Below are 21406 nucleotides of genomic sequence, written 5' to 3' on the forward strand. Positions count from 1 at the left end.
TGTCGGGGTTTTACCCCAGCCAGCAGCTGAGCACCACGCAGCCACTCGCTCACTCCCCCCCATCGGGATGGGGGAGAGAATTGGAAGAGTAAAAGTGAGAAAACTCATAGGTTGAGATAAAGACAATTTAATAGCTAAAGCAAAAGCTGCGTGCACAAGCAAAGCAAAGCAAGGAATTCATTCACCACTTCCCATTGCAGGCAGCTGTTCAGCCATCTCCAGGAAAGCAGGGTTCTGTCACGCGCAACGGTTACTTGGGAAGACAAACGCCATCACTGTGAATACAGCCATCTCCTCACCTTCCCCTTCCCCCAGCCCCTTATAAACTGAGCATGACATCATATGGGATGGAATATCCCTTTGGTCCATGGGGTCAGCTGTCCTGGCTGTGTCCCCTCCCAACTCCTTGGGCACCCCCAGCCATCCCGCTGGCGGGGCCGTGCGAGAACCAGCAAAGGCCTTGGCTCTGGGGAAGCACTGCTCAACAACAACAGCTCCAGATAACAAACACGTCTCTCGGTTATCAACACTGCTTCCGGCACAAATCCAAACCATAGCCCCATGCTACTGACTATGAAGACGATTAACCCTCTCAGCTGAAACTGGGCTAATATGAGGAAAATTAACTCCATCTCAGCCAGACCCAACGCAATCCTAAACACCTCACCATGCTGGGCTGCTGTGAAGAAAATCAGCTCTATCTCAGATAAAATCAGCTCAGCCCTCGACCCAAGGCTGCCAGAGCATCCCAGGCATCGGGATTTTAAAAGTATTGTAAAGAAGGCAGTTCACCCAGCCAGAAGAGCCACAAGCGTAGTGTGGTGGGCAGGCGCAGCGTGACCAGCTCTCTGCGGGCAGCTCCCAGCTGCCTCCAGCACCTCTGTGTCCAGCCGGTGAGAGGGCAGGGGGCCGCATCCAGCCCCCCAGTCCCTCGTGGAGCGGTTAGGCGTTCATCACTGCAGGGACCAGAGGAAGAGACAGTGTCACCCAGGGCCGCCTCCCTGTCCCCAACCCTCTGCTCGGGGGGTCTCAGCGTCCCCCTCCCGCAGCCCGGCGTTGTTCTGGCCACGGGTCCCACGGGGGAGCACAGAGAGCTGGGGTTGCCCCCGTCCACCCCCCCTGGTCCCATGCCGTACCTTGGGCCGAGCTGCCAGATCCCCCGTCCGTGCCTGCGAGGGAGAAATAGCCGTGAGCTGCCAGCCCCCTGCTCGCTGCGGGCTCAGTGCACGTGCCAGGAGCTGGCCCGGGAGCCGTGGCCACGCTGCAGCCACCGGGAGAGGAGGATGGCACCGCGAGCACCGGAGGGGAGACACCACCTCTGCCACACGTCCCCGCTACGGGGCTGTAAAGAGGGGCAGCACAGGGAGGACGGGGGATGGGGAAATGCCGGCAGCGGCCAGAAACCGGAGCCACGAGACCACCCCGGCACTGGGCAGCGGCTGGAGCCAGACCTGCCCCCGGTACTCACTTGACGCCATGCCGTAGCCCTTCTTCCCTGCAGAAAGAGAGAGGCATCAGCATCCACCACGCTTCACCGTCAGGCTCGGGGGCTCCCCAGAGCGCAGCAGCTCGTGCCCAGAGCCCCTCCTGGACCCCCGGGCCCTGCCTTCCTCCCACACCCCTCTGCCTCACCACCCCGGTGCTTTACCTGATCTCTGCTTCAAAATGACGACTCCAGCGATGATGGCGATGACAGCCAGGATGGCAACAATCACGCCCAACACGATGGCCAACAGGTTGGACTCCGACTCTGGGGGAGAGCAGGGTTGTGAGGAGGGGAAGGGGAACCACCCCAGCCCACCGCTCCACGTGCCCAAGGCCACCGGGCTCACCCCACGCAAAAAGCCCGGGCTCGGGCAGGCTGGCGTGCTCCACGCGGCACCGGTACTTGTCCTTCTCCTCCGGGCGGGCCGTGATGGAGGCCCAGGTGTAGTAGGTGCCGTCGCTGTTGGGCGTGATGCTGCCCCGCTCGGTCTCGTGGTCCCTGACCTCGCCGTCCTTCAGCCAGCTGACGGTGATGGGCCGCGGGTAGAAGCCGTAAGCGCGGCAGTGCAAGGTCAGGATCCCGGGGGTCTCCTGCCCCGACACTCGGACCGTGGGGCGCTCTGCGGAGGGGGTGGCGGTGAGGGCTGGCACACGCGCCCACGCTGGCCGGTCCCCGGGGTCCCCGTCTCGCCCTCACCTTTCTTCTCCAGCACGGCCTGCCCGTAGCTCACGTATTTCCTCAGCCACTCAACGCAGGTGTTCTGCAGGTAGTGCTTCTGTCGCTCAGCGACAGTCCCGTCCGCTTCCCACTTCCTCTTGGTGATTTGCGCTGCTGCGTCCGCCGCAGTGAACGTCATCGTGTCCATGTCAAAGGCGATGAAGTCCCTCCCGACGTAGGCGTCCTGCCAATACCCCCTGGTGCTACCATCCTCCAGGAGGTCACAGCCGTACATGCGCTGCAGCGTGTGAGCCCCTGAAACACGACCAGGGAGACGGGGCTGAGGGGCTGCCACAGCCCTGGGCCTTCAGTGGGGCATGGACCCCCCAGCAGCACCCCCCACTCCAGCCCTGTGTGAGGTCCGGGGGGATCGGGCACCAGCACCAGAGCTGCCCCCCATCCTGCCCAGGGCCCACAGCACTCGGGGCGTCACGTACAGCCGTGATCCAGACCCCCTGCGCCCAGGGCATGGCTGAGCTGGCACCCAGCCCCATAGCACCCTGCGACAGCGACGGGCTGGGACAGGGTCCTGAGTGCCATTGAGGGGGGGACAAGGAGGTGGGGTGTGTGGGGGGAGCCCCTCTGCCTCTGGGGTGGGGGGTACAATGTACCACAGGAATGGCGAGGGGATGAGACCCCCTCCGGTTCTGGGGGTCTCGACTGCCGTGGGGATGGCAAGGGGCTGGGATGTGGTGGCCCAGTCCTGGGATGGGGTGCTGGGCACTGTGGGGCGGGGATGCGCTGGGTGGGGCGGCCAGAAGCCCCCCCGGCTCTGGGACAAGGGATCCCAAGGACTGTGGGGCTGGGACAGGCAGCCGGGACCCCCTCACACTGGGGGATAGGGTGGCTGGGAGCCCTCTGACAATGGCACCGGGCAGGGAAGGGTCGGCACAAGCCGGGGCAGGAGCGTGGGGCAGGGCAGGGTCTTGTGGGGGGGGGTGGGAACTCTCGCATCCCACGGAGCCTCCTCCCAGCCCCACAGAGCTCCGTCCCAGCCCGCACTCACCCCCGCTCTGGTTGTAGCGGTCCCGCGCTGTGTCCAGGTTCACACGGTTAACCTTCTGATTGTTCTGTCCAATCTGGGTCTGCCCGTCCCAGTACCACTGATCCAGGTTGTCCCTCATCCAGTCCGCCCCAGGCACCGTCTTCCCTGTCTCGCTGTCGTAGCGTGAAATGAGGTTCCCGTCCACGTACCCCACGGACACGAACTGGGGCACCCCCGGGCTGGGCTCTGACACCCCAATGTGGAAGTACTGCAGGGAATGGAGCTCTGCAGGAACACGGGGGACGGTGAGGGATTGGGGGGCTCGGGGGGACAGGGGTGAGGGTGCCCAAGGGGTGGGGGTCCAGGGGTGGGCAGCGAGGATGGGTGGGGGTCCCAGGGGAGCAGATCCGGGGGGGATGGGGGGCAGCTGCAGGGGGGCTGTGACTGGTGGGGGGGTGTTGGGGGAGCGAGGTGTGTCCAGGAGGGGGGTCCTGGTTCCCAGGAAGGGAAGCCCAGGGGGTCCCTGGTGTCAATGAAAGGGGGGCCCGGGGGGTGGGGGACCCCAGGTGCCCAGGAAGGGGGGTACAGGGGGGTCCCCAGCGTCAAGAAGCAGATCAGGGGCATGGGCGGGGGGGGCGGGGCCCAGGAAGGCAGACCCGGGGGTCTGGGAGGTGTTCCCAGGGGGTACTCGGTGTCCAGGGAGGAGGACCGGGGGGGTCCCCGTGCCAGGGGGGTTCCCGGTGCCCAGGAGAGGGGGTCCAGGGGGGTCCCGGTGCGCAGCAAAGAGGGTCCAAGGGGGTCCCGGTGCCTCGGGACGGAAGGGAAGGTCAAGGGGGGGGGTCCCGGTGCCCGGGAGGGTGCCCACGTGCCCAGGAAAGGGGCTCCAGGGGGGTCCTGGTCACCCGGGATGGAGGGGGAGGTCATGGAGGGGGGTCCCCGTGCCCGGGGAACGGGGCACCGGGGACCAGGAAAGGGGGTCCAGGGGGGTCCCGGCGCCAAGGAACGGGCTCCCGGGTCCCCGCCCGCGCTCACCGCTCGCTGCCCCGCCGAGGACCCCCAGCAGCAGCCCCAGCCCCAGCGCCCCGCCCGGCCCCATCGCTCCGCTCCGCTCCGGCACCGCGCCCGCACCGGCCCCACGAGCCTCGCGCCGACCCAAGACCCGCCCCAGGACCCGCCTCGCCCCGCGATTGGCTCCGCCAGAGCCCGTCCGCCAATGGCAGCCCGAGACGCTTCGGACGTCACCGGGCGCCGGGCAGATCCCGCCTCTGCAGGTTGGGGAGAAGCGAAAGCGGCGGAGGGAGCGCGGGGGGAGGGGCGGGGACAGGAGCTCCCCGGGACCAACCGGGACCCCGCCACCCCCCGGGATCCTCGGGCCGGGACCCCCCACGGGGCAGCCCAGCCCTCAGCCCCCCCCGACCCCTCCTCAGGGCCCGAGATCCCCCCGCACCCCCACTTCGCCTGTTCCCCCCCCCCCAGCCTGGGGTCACCCCTGGGCCCCCCAAGTCGCAGTTCTACACCCGCCCCCCCGGCCCTGCTCTTGTCCCCTTCCCCTGGGGCACCCCGAGACCCCCACGACCTGTCTGTCCCTGGGGGAGGGGGACACCCAGGTGCCCCACGGCTCTCCCCACCCCGGCTCTGCCACCCTGGGGGTTTATGGGTGAAAAAGCTGGGAAAATGGTACAAAAACTGGGGAGTGTGGGCACCCCCCGGGGCTTCTGGGAGGTGTCCCTTGCACCCGCTGTCCCTCGTGTCCGGTGCCCACGGGCTCCAGTTCTTCACCAACTGCTCCAGCGTTGGGCCCTGTCGTGGTTCAGCCCCAGCCGGCAGCCGAGCCCTTTGCCTGCTCCTCCTGCCCCATGGGATGGGGAGGAAAATCAGAAGAAAAAGGCAAAACTGTTGGGTGTGGTAAGGACAGCCCCCCGCCATCACAAGTCCCCCCAGAAAGCCGCTCCGGCGGCAGCAGCCCAGCCCGCCCCCACCTCCCTCACAGCGGGCAGCGACAGGTTACGGGGGCGGGGCTAAAATATAAGTGGTCTCGATTGGCTGCTTCCCCCGCCACTCCTCACCTTTTGCGCGCTGATTGGTGGGCGAGCGGGCGGGCCACCTTTAAAGAGCAGAGCGGCGCTTTCCTCAGAGCGGTGCGGGCGCACGTGGGCAGCGGCGGAGGTAGGGGCCGGGCGGGCGGTGGTGCTCGGGCCCGGTGGTTGTGGGGTGCGGGGAGGGCTCCCCGTCCCTGTATTGCTCGCCGTGTTCCCCCCGGCTTTCCCGCCTCCCTCCTGGGGCTGCTGAGGGAGCGGCCGCTTGTGGGCCCCCCCTTGGCGCTGTGCCCTGAGCCGTGCCGGGCGGGGAGCCGTGCTGAGTCTGTGGGGCTTGGGAACCCTTCAGGGCACCGGCACGGCGGGAGCTGCTTGGCCCAGCCGCCGCCAGCACCCCTGGGGTGAACAGTGTGATGGTCTTGGGCGGGCTCGGCCTGCGCTGTCCCCGTCCTGTGCCAGCAGCGGGGAGTAGCCAGGCGCTGGGATGTGCCTGTGTCCCCCTTAGATCTGGGCTGCATCTGCCCTCTGGGGTAAAACCCTCTGGTTAAGACCATTCCCCCTCGTCCTGTCGCCGCATGGCATCACTTGGAGCTTTTCCGGCTGAGCTGCCTCTGGGCGGTGCAGGGGAGCAGCCCTGTCCTCCTGTCCCCCTTTAATCCTGTGTGCTCATCTGTTTGTAAAACAGGGCTGAGACCCACCCTCGGTATCCTCTGCTCAGGTGGGGGTGGGATGTTGTGTGCCGACTTTGACTCGGTATCCTTGATGTTTTGTTAAGGACACCCTGGGCCTCCGATTTTGGTGTCTGGGGGCTGCTGTGGTGCCTTGTTCTGCCAGGTGCACCCCGTTCCTGCCTCTCTGGGTGCTGGTGCTTCCTTCCTGTGTGTCGGCTGAGCCGGGAAGGGAGACACTCCTAGCCAGCGAGTGCCTTGCTTCTATTAATAGAATTAGAAGTCCTGGTCTGGTGTGTCCTCAGCATGTTCTTGGCAATCTCCCAATAGCAGCTGTGATGGTAAAACAAGATCTAAGCCTGGCTTGGAACAGCCTCTGCCAGCAGCTGTGATGCCTTGGGCACAAGACTCTGCTTATCACAAGCAAAGTGCTTCTACATCCCTTTCCCATGGGACAAGGGGAGGAGGAGGCATTCCCCTGTACCAGTAGGAACATGGAGGAGCCCCTGGGTCCCCAGGACGAAGAGGCATCCTCCCACACAGAGGTGCCTGGGTATCCAGACAAAAGGACACACAGAAGAGTTCTGGGTGAGTGTGGGGCCACCCCTGTGACCTGTAGGGAGGGGACAATGTCTTGGTGGTGGTGTCACCCTGGGAGGATTGGGGCTGGCAAGTGTGACGCTTCTTCCAGCTGTCTGGAAAAGGCCTCGTCTTGTGCTCAGTTCCCATCAGGTGGTCTGTAGCAGCTCCCCACCACTTCGCCATCTGTCTGGCAGCTCTCCTGCTGTGGGCCGTCCCCTAGGGGGTCCCTCCTGCGATCCCTGGGTAGCTTGTGTTGGGGGTGGCGGGGATGTGAGGGCCGTGCCTGCTCTGGGACAGCACCGTCTGTTTCGAGTGACTTTTTCCTCCCGCAGGCAAGCGGTGCGGTCCCTATCTAGCGTACGTCCTGGTGGTGGTTGTGGTCCTAGCTTTGGCTGCCGCTCTTCCTGTACAATCAGGTAAGGGAGGAGCAGCTGCCTCCTTCTGGCCCCTTGGCACAGGACCGTGTGTGCTGCCAGCAACCCGGCCCACGCAGTACCAGGCTGGATGTGGCCCCTTCCCCTCTGGGCTGGGGCAACTGTTGGTGTGGGGGGAGCGTGATGGGGCCAGGCCCTTGGAATGGCTGTGCCCCCACCCTGTCTGAGGGGTCCTGGGGAGGAGCAGGGACACCCTCACCTGTGCTGTGGGGACAGGCTGTTAACGCCTGGGGTGTCTGCTCCTTCTCGGTCCCTGGGAGCAAATTGGGGATCCCTGTGGGGGGAGCCTGTGGTTACCTCCTTCCCTGCCCTGCAGAGCTGTGTCCCCTGCTCCCTGCGGAGGAGAATCCTCTGACCTTCTTCCCTTCTCCTTTTCCCTCTCCAGCAGGGAGACATGAAGGCTGTCCAACTCCGGTGCTGGCCTGTCCTGACGACTGGGTTGGGTATCGCAACATCTGCTACTACCTCTCGAATGAGGAGGGGAGCTGGGAGTGGAGCCAGGAGTGGTGCTCCTCACACGGGGCCTCGCTGGCTGTGCTCCAGAGGGAGTGGGAAATGGTGAGTGAGGGGCTGTTGTGGCTGCGGGGGGGTGAAGGAAGGGGGTTTCCTGGGTTGGGTGCAGACCCTGGGTGTGGAGCCTGGGGCTGGTGAGCTCGTTCAGAAGCGCTGGAGCCTGTTGGAGCAGCCGTTGGGAGGGAGCTGCTGCCATCCCAGGGCCAGTGGTGGTGGTGCAGGGCTGGGGCTGCCTGCGAGGCCGGCAGGGACCAGCGTGGGGCCGGCAGCAGCTCCTGACTGTTGGCTTGTCTTTCCTACCCAGGAGTTTCTCTTGCGCCTCAAGGGCAACACTGATGTCTGGCTTGGGCTGCGGAGACAAGGCGAGCGCCTGGAGTGGGTGGATGGCAGCAGCTTCAACCAGAGGTGAGTCCCATGCGGAAACCGTCCTGCGGTGGGATGGGCAGAGGCCTGGTGGGACGTGTCTGCTGGGACTGTCCCTTGCAGGCAGCCCTTGTCCCCTCCCGGTGCCTGAGGGGACACCCGCTAACCCGATGGTACCAGCAGTGTATTTGCTTCCTGTTGCAGGATCCCGGTGCAGGGCCAAGAACCGTGTTTGTTCCTGAAGGACCATGATCTCTGGAGTTCAAGCTGCTCAAAGCAACGGCCTTATGTGTGCAGCAAGGCCTCAGTTCTGATGGGAACCACGTGAGGGAGCTGGTGGAGAAAGGTCCTTCCCGGTGCTGGGGACTGTTGGGTTTACGTGGCAAGGGTTTGGTAGTGGGGGGCTTCTCTGAGGAGATGCCAGGAGCTGCCCCCGTGTTGGATGGAGTCACTTCCAGCCGGCTCCAGGACGCACCCACTGCTGGCCAAGCAGTGTGTTTGAACCGTTAGAGTAATTGTCGTTAATTCTCTGCACGGTACTCAGGAGTAAAAAGTTAACCTCACCCTAACGCACTGAGTGGGCTGGGCCATTAAAATTGGTGACAGCCAATGTGGCTTCACTAAGAGCAAATCATGCCTAAGAACTTTGGTGGCCTTCTCTGATGGGGTTACAGTGTTGCTGGACAAGGAGAGCGACTGATGTCATCTACCTGGACCTGTGCAAAGCATTTGACACTGTCCCACACAACGTCCTTGTCTCTAAATTGGAGAGACGTGGATTTGACGGATGGAGGATAAGGAATTGGCTGGACGGTCGCACTCAGGGAAGGGTGCCTCTGGATGGCATCCCTTCCAGGCTTGAGAGGTGATGGCCTAAAGCTGCAGGAGGGGAGATGGAGATGAGATGTAAGGCAGAAATCCTTCCCTGTGAGGGTGGTGAGGCCCTGGCACAGGTTGCCCAGAGAAGCTGTGGCTGTCCCTGGATCCCTGGAAGCATTCAAGGCCAGGCTGGATGGGGCTTTGGGCAAGCTGGGCTAGTGGAGGGTGTCCCTGCCTGTGGCAGGGGGTTAGAACTGGATGGGCTGGGAGGTCCCTTCCAACCCAAACCAGTCTGTGATGCAATGGTTCTGTCCCCAACCATCCCCACCACGTCCCTGCAGCATCCCCAGCCACGTCCCCACCATCTACCCCCACTGCCACACCATGTCCCCCCCACATCCCCACCGTGTCCCCAGCTGTCCCCTGTGCCGCAGGTGGCCGCCGTCCCCCAGGAGCTGGCGCTCTTCTCCCGCTCACTCCACGCCAACATCGCCTACGGGCCGGAGAGCTGGAGCTGGGCGCAGGTGACAGTGGCAGCCACCCGTGCGGGTGCCCACACCTTCATCGCCTGCCTGCCCCGGGGCTATGACACAGGTAGGAGGTGCCCCTCCCCCTCGCTGTCCCCATGTCCCCACACTGACGGCCGTTTCACGCAGAGGTGGGCGAGCTGGGGGGGGCAGCTCCCCAGGGGACAGCGGCAGGGGGTGGCCATTGCTCGTGCCTTGGTGAGGGACCCTCGTGTCCTTGTCCTTGATGAACCCACCAGCACCCTGGATGCTGAGAGCCAGCTGCAGGTGGGAAGTGACACCCATGTCCCCTCAATTATCCTGTCCAGCAGCACCCCAGTCCCTGAGGGTCCCCCTGGGTCTCCTCTTTCCATCATCTCCTGGGTCCTTGGTCCCTGTGTCCCATTGGTCGCCAATCTCAGTGTCCCTTTGGTCCCCAATTGTGGTGGGTTGACCCTGGCTGAAGGCCAGGTGCCCACCAGAGCCGCTCTCTCACTCCCCTCATTCACCAAACAGGGGAGAAAAGGCATAACGAAATGCTTGTAGGTCGAGATAAGGACAGGGAGAGATCACTCACTAATTGTTGTCACGAGCAAAACAGACCGAACTTAGAGAGGGAATTCATCTAATTTATTACTAGGCAAAACAGAGTAGAGGAATGAGAAAATAAAATCAACTCTTAAAACACTTCCCCCCACCCCTCCCATCTTCCCAGGCTCAACTTCACTCCCGGCTTCAACCTTCCCCCCCCTCAGTGGCACAGGGGGACGGGGAATGGGGGTTGCGGTCAGTTCATCACACGGTGTTTCTGCCGCTTCTTCATCCTCAGGGGGAGGACTCCTCTCATCGTTCCCCTGCTCCAACATGGAGTCCCTCTCACGGGGTGCAGACCTTCAGGAGCAAACTGCTCCAGCGTGGGGTCCCCCACGAGGTCACAAGTCCTGCCAGCAAACCTGCCCTGGCGTGGGCTCCCCTCTTCACGGGTCCACCGGTCCGGCCTGGAACTTGCTCCAGCGTGGGCTTCCCACGGGCCACAGCCTCCTTCAGGTGCCTCCCCCTGCTCCGGCGTGGGGTCCTCCACGGGCTGCAGGTGGAATCTCCACACCCCCTCATCCGTCCTCCATGGGCTGCAGGGGGACAGCCTGCTTCACCATGGCCTTCACCACGGGCTGCAGGGGGATCTCTGCTCCGGCGCCTGGAGCCCCTCCTGCCCCTCCATCTGCACTGACCTTGGTGTCTGCAGAGTTTCTTACATCTTCTCACTCCTCTCTCCGGCTGCAAAAGCTCTCTCTAACTGGTTTTTTCCTTCTTAAATATGTTATCACAGAGGCGCTGATTGGCTTGGCCTTGGCCAGCGGCGGGTCCGTCTTGGAGCTGGCTGGCATTGGCTCTGTCAGACACAGGGGAAGCTTCTAGCAGCTTCTCACAGAAGCCACCCCTGTACCCCCCCCCTACCAAAACCTTGCCACGCAAACCCAATACACCAATCCCAGTGTCCCCCTGGTCCCCAGTTCCAGTCTCCCCTCAGTCTGTGGTCCCCGTGTCCCTGCTGCCTGGGTTGCCTTGGCCTCCAGTCCTGGTGTCCCCTGGGTCCCTCTCTCAGCAGCCCCCCAGTCCCAGGTCTCCATCTCCCCTTGGTCTTAACTCCCAGTGTTCCCCAGGTCCCTCCGTCCAATGTCCCCTGGGTCCCTGCTCTCCGTGTTCTCTGGATCCTCACTCCCCATGTGCCCTTGGTCCCCATGTCCCCTGGGTCCTTGGTCCCCATGTCCCCTTGGTCGCAATCCCCATGTCCCCTGGGTCTCTGCTCCCTGTGTCCCCACACCCGGGGGTCCCCACTGATGATGTCACCCACCACAGGTGGAGCAGGAGATCTTCAGAGCCAGCAGGACCAGGTGTGCGGTGCTGCTCGTGATGGGGCAGGTGGCCCTGGCCATGGGGGCACAGCGGGTGGCTGTGCTGGAGAGGGGACGACTGCATGAACTGGGATCCCCCAGGGAGCTCCTGCACCCAGGTAGCCACTACTGGGACCTGCTGCAGGGTGGGGGACGAGGGGGGAGAGCGGGGGACGGGGACACGGGGAAGGAGGGTGAAGGACAGCAGGACCTGAGGCTGGGGACACCAGATGCCAGGATGGGGACACCAAGGGATGGGGACACTGGGGGCAGGGATGATGTCCCTGAGGACACGGATGGGGACACCAAGAGGTGGGACGGGGACACCACATACCAGGATGGGGACGTGAGGGATGGGGATGGAGACACCACAAGATGGGTTGGGGACACTAAGAGATGGAATGGAGACACTGGAAGCTGCAATGAGGACACCACAAACCAGGATGGGGACACCAAGAGCAGGGATGTGGACACTAAGAGATGGGATGGGGACAGCAAAAGCTGTGACAAAGAACTGTTAGAGCTGTGATGGGGGAGTGCAGGCACCCAGCTGGGCATGCTGCCACGTCCCTGCTGTGTGATGGTGACCAAGGGGGCCAGCAGGTTCCACCGGGTGCCACTGGTAACCAGCAGGGCTGTCCACGGGACACAGAGTTCAAAATAAATCCTTCTGTTTGTACCCAGGATGTATTGGGGCACCCCGGAGCTTGGGTGGGGGGGAAGGGGCTGCAGGGATGGGGGGCTGAAATAGGGGTGCAGGGATGGGGGCAGCAATGGGTTGGCCAGGGGGCTGCTCTGCCCACTTTGAGACAGAAATTTGTATGGAATAAAGCAGAATTGCTTCAGACAGCAGCCGGCTGGGTCATGGGGGCCTGGCCCGACTGCGGGGTCTCAGGTGCTGAAGCCATGCAATTGCCCTTCGGTCATTTCTGCCAGGTCAGGTCCACCCCTCCATCGTGAGCCCACCCATCCATAGTGTCTCTACCCCCAGTGTCCCACAGAACCGTGAACAGCTCACAACGATGTTCTCACTCCAGGTCTACCTGAGCCACTCCAGTTTTAGCCACCCAGTCTACATGGTCCTTGTGTTGATGTTCTCCAGGAACATGCCTCTTGGACATCTACGTGACAGGGCTCAGCCCAGGCACCAAGGTCCTGATGACATAACGCAGCAGCCCAGAGGGGTTTACCTCCGCAACCATCACTGTAGCCACCCCCACAGGGCACTGGCCACACTCAACGAGTCAGTACGGAGACAGAGTACTGGCCACATTTCTCAGGCAGCAATCTCTAGGTCCAGCTGGGTTCCTACAGAGAACATCTCCCCTGAGATGTCTGATGCATCCACCCAGATGAAAGTGGTAAGGAAGGAGACTTCAGGCCAGGCGGTAGGTTGCAGGGAGTGCCCAGACCCCTCTCCTGCTGAAAAGGTCCGTACCTGCACGAGGTGTGCACAGGTTGATGACCTGTTGCGTCAGGTGTCCAAGTTGCAGGAAACAGTGAAAAGGCTGCCCAGTGTTAGAGGGGCCGAGACAGAGATAGATGGGTGGTTCCATAACCAAGTACCTGTAGTGGGCACCGCTGAGAATGAGGCACCTTGGACCCTGCTGACCCACAAAAGCAGGACTCTGCTTCAGTCTCCACCCTCCAGCTTCACAACCAAAACCAGATATGAAGCTTTAACAGCTATAGACACCCACGAGCAAGGTGTGCAAGGAGAAACTGTACCAGCAGCACACAGTGGGGACCGTAAAAAGAAATGACGAGTGCTCGTAGTGGGTGACTCTCTGCTAAGGGGCACCGAGGCGCCCATCTGCCAACCTGACAGGGAGTCACGAGAGGTACGCTGCCTTCCGGGAGCCAAGATCCAAGAGGTTGCTGAGAGGGTGCCACAACTTGTCAAGAGGACACACTACTGTCCACTGCTCTCTTTCATGGGGCTGATGTGCAGCAGCTCTGACTCAGCGTGGGCAGGGACAAGAGTTTTGGTGGCCAAACCCCCTCACATCCAAGAGTACCCCCCAGGGAGCGCGAGCAACCAGGAGCGCGGCAAACAGGATGTGGTGTGTCAGAAGGGCGTGGTGCGGCAGTTTGCATAGGCAGGGCGAGCGGGTAGGGCACAGTCCCCATCCCCTCTCAAGAGGCCAGCTTGCCTAACGGCCATCACCCTCCCAGAAGCACTAGACCTAGCCATGGTCTCCACCCGGCTGAAAGCTGTCGCCAGAAAGAACATGGCGACCCAAACCGAGCACCCACGTAAACATGCGGCTGTCCAAGTCTCTGGCTGCAGGGAGTGCCTGAGCGTATCGCTGCTACTGGAGGGTGGCGGAGCCAGGCGGATCTCCTCCCAGCCTACGTTGCCCTCCCAGGTGCCCCTACGGAACAGGTTTGTGGCCCTGGAACTTGAGGGACAGGAAAATGAGAACGTGGGTGACAGCCCATCCAGCGGATTGTCTAGAGGGAGTCGGTCGTCCCCACGCCTCATGACTGCCTCTGCCAAGAACAAAAGAAGGGTCATTGTCATAGGCGACTCCCTTCTGAGGGGAACGGAGGGGCCGACATGCCGACCTGACCCTACCCATGGGGAAGTCTGCTGCCCCCCTGGGGCCCGGGTCGGGGACGTTACTAGGCAGCTCCCTGACCTGGTGTGGCCCTCTGACTATCACCCGCTTTTGGTATTTCAGGTCGGCAGCGATGAAGGTACAGGGAGAAGCCCGAGGGCCATCAAAAGGGGCTTTAGTGCATTGGGGCGATTGGTGCAAGGAGCAAGGGCACAGGTGGTATTTTCCTCTATCCCTTCAGTAGCAGGGATAAACACTGCAAGGAGCAGGAAAACCCACCTGATCTACACATGGCTCAGAGGCTGGTGCCGTCGGTGGAATTTTGGGTTTTTTGATCACGGGGCGGTCTATTCAGCACCAGGCCTACTGGCGACAGATGGGGTCCACCTGTCTCAGAGGGGGAAAAGAATTCTAGCCCAGGAGTCGGCAGGGCTCGTGGAGAGGGCTTTAAACTAGCTCTGAAGGGGGAAGGGGATAGAACCAGGCTTGCTAGAGATGAGCCTAGGGGCACCATGTCAGAGACGGGGGTTAGACCAATAGCCCAGCTGAAGTGTAACCACATCACCAGTGACGAGCTATGGGAAGGCAGGCCACAATCAGAGGGGCTGTGTGCTAGTAAGATTCTTCTGTCTGCTCCACGAGCTGCTGGGTACGTGGAAGCACATCTGAAATGCTTCTGTACCAATGCACGCAGCATGAGGAACAAGCAAGAAGAGCTGGAAGCCTTGGCTCAGTCCCAGTGCTATGACGTCATTGGCATAAGTGAAGCCTGGTGGGAAGAGGCCTGCGACTGGTGTGCTGTGATGGATGGTTACAGGCTCTTCAGAAGAGACAGGCAGGGCAGAGGAGGTGGGGGGGTGGCCCTCTATGTAACAGAGGGGCTGGACTGTACGGAGCTGTCAGTCGGCAACAGCACAGTTGGGAGCCCCTCGGACATCCCTGTGTCCCCTTCTCTGGGGGATGGGCTGCCCCTGCATGGGGATGGGAGGGTGGGGACAGCGGGGGACACGTCCTCCCCTGGGATCTGAGGTCCCCGAGGGGACAGGGCAAAGGGACAGGGTACAGCTGGCATGTCCCAACACTGCAAGCCCACACACCCCCATCTTGTCCCCTTCTCACCCACTCCCCACAAGCTCCTGGCTGTTGTCGGGCTGCAGGGACGCTGCTGGGCTCCTCCTGGATGGCCCAACATCACAACGAAGCTCTAAGCTTTGCACCATCACCCCCAACAAACAGCCTTCTTGTGCCTTTCTTCTTCTCCTTTTCTCTTTCCTACGACTGAGGGGCTCCTGCCTTTCACTCCGGAACACACCAATGTCCTGAAACACCAAAGAACCCCAAGAGATGGACCCAGTGCAACTGGCTCGGGTGGACAATTCCCTGGGGTCTGGTTGGGGGTTTCCTCATTGCTTCAGCGACAGTGCTCATGCACAAGACAATCAGCCCTTTTTGGGAAAGGAAACAGGTATTTCTGGGTGCCAAACCTGGCCTAGTGCTGTTCCCCAGCACAGGCTGCCGGGAGAGGTGCAGCTCCGGGAAAAGCCACCTTCAGCAGCTCCCATCCAGGTGGAGTGGGGACGCTGTTGGTTTCTCTTTTGGTTTTGTGTTTGGAAGATGATTTTATGACCCTGGACTTGGATATGTGGTTGTGAAACCTCAGCTCCTTTTCTGGTGGATAGAGCCTGAAGTCACCCCACATATAGAAATTGTGGACCTGAAACTAGACAAAGGTTGGATTTCTGGGGCAGCCTGGTGCCTCCAGCACCTCGTGCCCGTCCGGTGAGCGACTTTCCTTTCCGCAGGGGATTTAGAATATTTCCTTTCCTTTAGAGTCTTGTCAGGGATTTAGAATAAATGCTGGTGAGGGGGAGTGGGGCAGAGCAGGGGGCTGCACCAGGGGAGCCGTGTGCGGTCCTGTCCTGCCCTGGAGCAACGGTTTGTTCTGCTGCCATGGGGGTGCTGGTGCAGGTGGTTTGGTGGGATTTCCAGAGCCTCTTTGGGGGCAGGTGCAGCCCTTCTTCCCCATCCCCACTCCAGTGGCTGTAACCCCCCATCGCCCTCCCTCTGCCACCCTTCCCCTCCCTCTTCTCCACCTCCAGCTCCGGACGCAGATGTGGCTCGTCCTGAGTTATTTGGTGACTCTCCACGTCCTGCGGCTGGGATCAGGTAGGGATCCTGCAGGGCTGGCGGGGGGTTTCTCCCACTCTGGGTGGCAGCTGTGGGGCAGGGGAGCTGCCGTGGGATGGGGGGAGTACAGCCCAGAGCTTGCCTTGCCCTGGGGGCACCTTCGGTCCCGTCCTGCACCGCTCCCCTCAAACGTTTCTGGCTTGCAGCAGGGCTGGCTGGGGTGGAGGTCGTTTTCTGGAGCACGTTCCTGCTCCCAGGAAACCTCCTTCCCCTTCGAGTCCTCCCACTCCCTCTCCACTTTCTCCACTGTCTATGGGCCATGGGGAGGGCAAAGCAACGCCCGTGGGATGGAGCGTGTACCAAGGTCACGCCAAGCTCGCCCCTTGCCATGCAATGCCCCTAAATTAACGTAGGCGCAATCTCCATGTCTCTGTGTCCTTCTCCATCACCAAGCTGACTTCAGAGTGGTGGGACCAGGCCGCCCTCTCTGTGTCGCCGTGGGGCAGTACATCGTGCTGCCATGTCACTTGTCCCCCAGCATGGAGGCTCGGAGCTTGGACATCAGGTGGATCCAGCACCGGTTCTACAAAACAGTGCACCACTACTGAGATGGAGAGGACCTGTACAGGGAGCAGATGGAGGAATATGTTGGGAGGACAGAGCTGGTCAGGGATGGTCTCTCCCATGGACGCCTGGAATTGTGAATCTCTGGGTTGAGACCCTCTGATGATGGTCAGTACGTCTGCACGGTGACAGATGGTGCCTCTTATGGAGAAGCTACGGTGGATGTGGAGGTGGCAGGTTTGTGGTGGGTGCGGTGTTTGCAGGGGCTGGTGCGGGTGTCCCTGGGTTTGTGTGTCCCTCGCAGAGCTCTGTCCCATCCTCAGGTGTGTGGATGAGGTGCCGAAGGACAGGAGCCATTGAAAGAGGTGGGGTGCGAGGGGGCTGTTGCCTGAAGTGCCTGCCCAGGAGGGAGCACGCAGGTGGTGCTGGAGGTGGTTTTGTGGCAGAGCCACATGGATGTGGTGGCTTTGCTGGGTGTGCGCGGTGTCTGTGAAGGGTGTGCTGGTGATGTGAAGGCCCTGGGGACAAGGTGCTGAGCAGCTCCTTGGGTTGAGAGCTGGGGCTGCCAGCCAAGCCAAGGCTGGGACCTGACGCTGTTAGGGGTGGAGTTGGGAAGAGACCTCTTCCTGGCTCTGAGCAGCTGGATCTTTGCTTTGGCTTTGCCCTTTGTGCCGTAGGAGACCTGGCACGTTGTCTGGAAGCGTTGGGGCTTCTTGAACAAAGACGGGTCGGTGCTGATGCTGCCTTGAGGCGCTGAAGCTCGTCAGCTGGGTCTTGCTCTGCTGGGCTGTTTTGTGGGAGATCTGGGGTTGTTTGGCATCAATGCTCTGCAATTCCTGCACAGGTTGGGGTGGTTTTGGTGGACAGTCCCCCAGCCCTCGTGGCACCTGTGATGTGTCTGCTATTGGATTCGGTCATCACCTTTGAGTTGAGTCCATCCCACACTGACCCCAACCACGGGCTCTTCCCCAGCCACAGGCTCTGTCCCTCAGCTCTCCCTGGAGGCTTACGAGGACGGAGGCATGCGGGTGGTGTGTCGATCGGCCGGCTGGTACCCACAACCGGAGGTGCTGTGGAAAGATCCCGATTGGCAGCATCTCCCCTCAGTCTCCCAGGGACATTTCTGGGATTCAATGGGCCTGTTTGGCATCGAAGGCGTCATTGTTGTGTCCAATGGGAACAGACATGGGAAGTGGTCCTGCGTGGTCAGGAACAGCCACCTCAACCAGGAGCAGGAGACGTCCCTGCACATCTCAGGTGCTTTGAGCAGCTTTGATCTGGGGTTCCTGGTGCAAGGTGTGGAGTGTGGGGGCACAGGAGGGGTGTGCACCTTCACATCAGTTCTAGTGCACGAGAGAACCGGAGCCTCGTGAGCTTCAGGTGAGCATTGGTATGTGCAGGGGAGAGAGAGGACTATGTCCCCTTGAGGCCAGGGCTCCCAGGACAAGGGGCTTGTGAGCTAGAGCTTTGGGGCGTTTGTCTTTTTGTTCTTCTTCTGCTCAAACACGGGACTGTAAAACCATCCCTTTTCCTGCTGATGGTTTTCATCCTCAGCTCCCTTTTTCCACAATGCCCGTCCCTGGATGGTTGGTGTGGGGGTGCTCCTCGTGCTTTCAGTTGCGTTCCTTGGCCTCGGTGCTTATCTGTGGAGATGCACCTGTGGATGAGTCCACGTGGGAGCAGGACACCCCAAAGCGCCTGTGGTCATGAAGAAGTCCAGAGCAGAGCCCCTGCCCTGCTACAGACACTGCCCGCTCTCCTCTCCTCCATCCCGCAGCAGCACATGTCCCTCTCTGCCCTGCCCAAGCCCACCCTGCCCAGGCACAGCACCATGGCCTTCAAGAAAGCTTTGTGGGTGACCATGGAGTGTGGCCGTGCTGGTTCCTGGGGGCTTTTGGTCCTGATTCCTGCCTGCCCGCGAAGGGCATTTGCAGCCAGCGCACTTGGAGCAGTGGTTGGAGCAGGAGCCTGGGGGCAGCTCCCTGCAGGATGAGCACGGGGAGTGGGGGGCAGAGGCGGGGGGCACTCACAACTCAGGCACCCCCTTCTCTTCCTTCTGGGGAGACCCAAACTTTGCCAGCACCCCCTGTCCCCAGGATGCCCCTGCTCTCTCACCATCCTTCTACACCACACAATCCTGTTGGGAGCAAGAGTGATTTGTCTTTCCCTAATCCCCTTCCTCGCTGGGCACTCGGGACAGGCGGCTGTGGCTCGTTGCTTCTTTTGGGGATTGGGCTGAGTGTGCGAAAGCATCTTGGTAACCGAGTGGCTTTAGGTGCAGCAGCAGAGGAACCTTCTGAGCGGAGAAAGAATTTCCCAACCTGGGGCTCTTTTAGGGTGATATTTAGCAAGATTGATTGTGGTGGATGCTGCTGCTCTGGGGTTTGGTGCTGCAGCAAAGCCAGGGACTGTGGGACAGCATGGGGTGGGGTGTGATAGGATGAGATGGGAGGGTGCTGGGAGCCGGGTGGGAGGGTGGCCAAGCTGGTCAGGGCATGGGAAGGGGTGGGGGATGCTCAAGAAGGGGCTGGGGCTGTGGGAACTGAGAACAAAGCGGAGCCTGGGCAGCCCGGCTGCTCGGAGCCAGTACTGATGGTTGGAGCCGCTCCCGGTGGTGCCACATCCCTGTAGGTAACAGGCGGAGGATGGCCGTGGCTGGGGACGAGATCCCCCCGCTGCGCTGACCTGGGGGGTTTATGGGCCATCCTTCTGCTCCCCCTGCCCACTTTTGAAGCTGAACTGTGGTAGACAGCGAGACAGATGTAAGGCGTTGTTAGGACTGTTTAGGTGGCTAGGCGAGCCCGCAGCCCCAGTGTGAGTGTGGCTGTGCAAGGGCCGCTGAGGGAGGTTTCAGGCCAGGCACCCCCCTTTTGGGGTGCTGAGGCACCCTGTGGTTTTACCTGTGTGACCACAGAGAGGACATGAGGAAGTGGGATGGAAAACCTACCTCAATCCTACAGGCACGACTACATGAGCTGCAAGGCAAAACAGTCACCACAGGAGATTCTTCCAGGAAAAATGCTGCTCCAGTTTCCAGCAGGCAGTTCCCCAGACCGAGAGGAAGGCCTGCTTGTACGCATGATCCTCTTGAAAGGACCTCTAAGTCATTTTTGCAAGAAGTGAGTAGCGAATATGATGAGCGGGATTAGAGGGGGCCCTGCCTCCAGCCAGGTGCAGGAGAGGGACAACGGGGTTTATGGGGCTGTGTGGATCCGATGGTCTGGCACGTCAGACCCACAGGAGTACAAGGCCCCAGTGGACACCAGTGCACAGTGTACTTTAATGTCATGCAGTTACGAAGGGGTGGAACCCATCCCTATTTCCGTAGTGACAGGGGGATCCCAACAGTTGACTCTGCTGGAGGCTGAAGTGAGTCTAACTGGGAATGAGTGGCAAAAGCCCCCCATTGTGACTGGCCCAGAGGCTCCGTGCATCCTGGGCATAGACTACCTCTGGAGAGGGTATTTCAAGGACCCAAAAGGCTACCGGTGGGCTTTTGGAATAGCTGCCTTGGGAGCGGAGGAAATTGAACCATTGTCTAGTCTGCCCGGTCTCTAAGGACCCTTCTCTTGTGGGGTTGCTCAGGGTTGAAGAACAACAGGTGCCAATCACTCCCACAACAGTGCGCCAGCGGCAACACCGCACCAACCGAGACTCCCTGGTTCCCATCCATAAGCTGATTCGTCAACTGGAGGGTCAGGGAGTGGTCAGCAGAACCTGCTCACCCTTTAACAGTCCCATATGGCCAGTGCAGAAGTCCAATGGAGAGTGCAGGCTGACAATAGACTATCGTGGCCTGAATGAATTCATGCCGCTGATGAGTGCTGCTGTGCCAGACATGGTGGAACTTCAATAGGAACTGGAGTCAAAGGCAGCCCAGCGGTACGCCACAACTGATATTGCTAATGCGTTTTTCTGAGTCCCTTTGGCGGCAGAGTGCAGGCCACAGTTGGCTTTCCCTTGGAGGGGTGTCCAGTCCACCTGGACCCAACTGCCCCAGGGGTGGAAACACAGCCCCACCATTTGCCATGGCCTGATCCAGGCTGCATCGGAACAGGGTGACGCTCCAGAGCACCTGCACTACATTGATGACATCATCGCATGGGGCAACTCAGCAGAGGAAGCTTCTGAGAAAGGGAAGAAAATAATCCAAATCCTGCTGAAAGCTGCTTTCACCATAAACCAAAGTCAAGTCATAGGACCTGCACAGGAGATCCAGTTTGTAGGGATAAAATGGCAAGACAGGCGTCATCAGATCCCAATGGATGTGACTAACAAAACAGCAGCCATGTCTCCACTGACCAAGAAAAAGGACACACAGGCTTTCTTAGGTGCTGTGGGTTTCTGGAGAATGCACATTCCAAATGACAGTCTGATAGTAAGTCTGACCTGGAAGAAGAATGATTGTAAATGGGGCCATGAGCAACAACAAGCCTTTGAAGAAACCAAACAATAAATTGTCCATGGAGTACCCCTTGGGCCAGCCTGGGCAGGACCAGATGTTAAAACCAAAAGTACTCTACACTGCAGCCAGGGAGAATGGCCAGACCTGGAGTCTCTGGCAGAAAGCACCATTGGAGACTTGACGTCGACCCATGGGGTTTTGGAGTCAAGGATACAGAGGATATGAGGCCTGCTACGCTCCGACTGAAAAAGAGAGATATGAAGAGCTGATTTGGAAGTGATTATTGATCCTGAAGCACAACTCCTCCTGGCACCCCGACTGCCGGTGCTGGGCTGGATGTTCAAAGAGAGGGCCCCCTCTACACACCATGCAATGGGTGCTACGTGGAGTAAGCGGGTTGCACTGATCCCACGGTGGGATCGAATAGGAAACCCCAATCATCCAGGAATTATGGAAGCGATCACGGACTGGCCAGAAGGCAAAGATTTCAGAATGTCGCCAGAGGAGGAGGTGACATGCGCTGAAGAAGCCCCACCATACAATAAACTGCCAGAAAATGAGAAGCCCTACGCCTTGTTCACTGACGGGTCCTGTCGCATCGTGGGAAAGCATCGGAGGAGGAAGGCTGCTGTATGGACTCCTACATGGTGAGTCACAGAAGCTGCAGAAGGAGAAGGTGCCAGTCTGCAGAGGTGAAAGCCATCCAGCTGGCTCTAAACATTGCTGAAAGAGAAAAGTGGCCGATGCT

At 60.7% G+C, this 21406-nt stretch overlaps 2 protein-coding genes across 6 annotated transcripts in view; one reads left to right on the forward strand and one right to left on the reverse strand.

Moving 5' to 3' along the window:
• The window catches only part of LOC129198423 (class I histocompatibility antigen, F10 alpha chain-like), a 35179-nt gene extending 30880 nt beyond the window's left edge, over positions 1-4299 (reverse strand). Inside the window, exons 1-8 of one of the 3 annotated variants that reach the window (XM_054807724.1) lie at positions 4221-4299; positions 3210-3473; positions 2183-2458; positions 1833-2105; positions 1649-1750; positions 1469-1495; positions 1137-1169; positions 805-956 (exon numbers count right to left, since the gene is read on the reverse strand). In XM_054807724.1, coding sequence (XP_054663699.1) covers positions 943-956; positions 1137-1169; positions 1469-1495; positions 1649-1750; positions 1833-2105; positions 2183-2458; positions 3210-3473; positions 4221-4284 — 1053 coding nt within the window. In that variant the 5' untranslated portion in view covers positions 4285-4299 and the 3' untranslated portion in view covers positions 805-942. Of the gene's footprint in view, positions 1-804; positions 957-1136; positions 1170-1318; positions 1343-1468; positions 1496-1648; positions 1751-1832; positions 2106-2182; positions 2459-3209; positions 3474-4220 lie in introns of those variants that run through there. The other 2 variants (XM_054807725.1, XM_054807723.1) reach the window with 2 other exon arrangements.
• Positions 4300-5299: 1000 nt separating this feature from the next.
• Positions 5300-8366, forward strand: LOC129198427 (C-type lectin domain family 2 member B-like). 3 transcript variants are annotated; one of them, XM_054807734.1, is made up of 6 exons: positions 5300-5354; positions 6223-6480; positions 6807-6890; positions 7294-7466; positions 7726-7826; positions 7989-8366. In XM_054807734.1, the coding sequence occupies exons 2-6, from the start codon at positions 6342-6344 to the stop codon at positions 8110-8112; spliced, it is 621 nt and encodes a 206-aa protein (XP_054663709.1). In that variant the 5' UTR covers positions 5300-5354; positions 6223-6341; the 3' UTR covers positions 8113-8366. The 3 variants fall into 3 exon arrangements, with proteins under 3 accessions (XP_054663709.1, XP_054663708.1, XP_054663710.1); XM_054807733.1 differs by having other exon boundaries at positions 5326-5354; positions 6167-6480; XM_054807735.1 differs by having other exon boundaries at positions 5334-5354; positions 6226-6480.
• Positions 8367-21406: the final 13040 nt, after the last annotated feature.

This window comes from Grus americana, chromosome 32 (genome assembly GCF_028858705.1).
Source record: "Grus americana isolate bGruAme1 chromosome 32, bGruAme1.mat, whole genome shotgun sequence".
Classification (NCBI taxonomy): Eukaryota; Metazoa; Chordata; class Aves; order Gruiformes; family Gruidae; genus Grus; species Grus americana.

What these genes read in the sequence shown, in the direction of transcription:
- LOC129198427 (XM_054807734.1), top strand. Translation starts at nt 6,342, where the DNA reads ATGGGACAAGGGGAGGAGGAGGCATTCCCCTGTACCAGTAGGAACATG. An exon ending in CGCTCTTCCTGTACAATCAG is followed by an intron (nt 6,891 to 7,293) that starts GTAAGGGAGGAG and finishes TTCCCTCTCCAG; the next exon opens with CAGGGAGACATGAAGGCTGT. An exon ending in TCCAGAGGGAGTGGGAAATG is followed by an intron (nt 7,467 to 7,725) that starts GTGAGTGAGGGG and finishes TTTCCTACCCAG; the next exon opens with GAGTTTCTCTTGCGCCTCAA.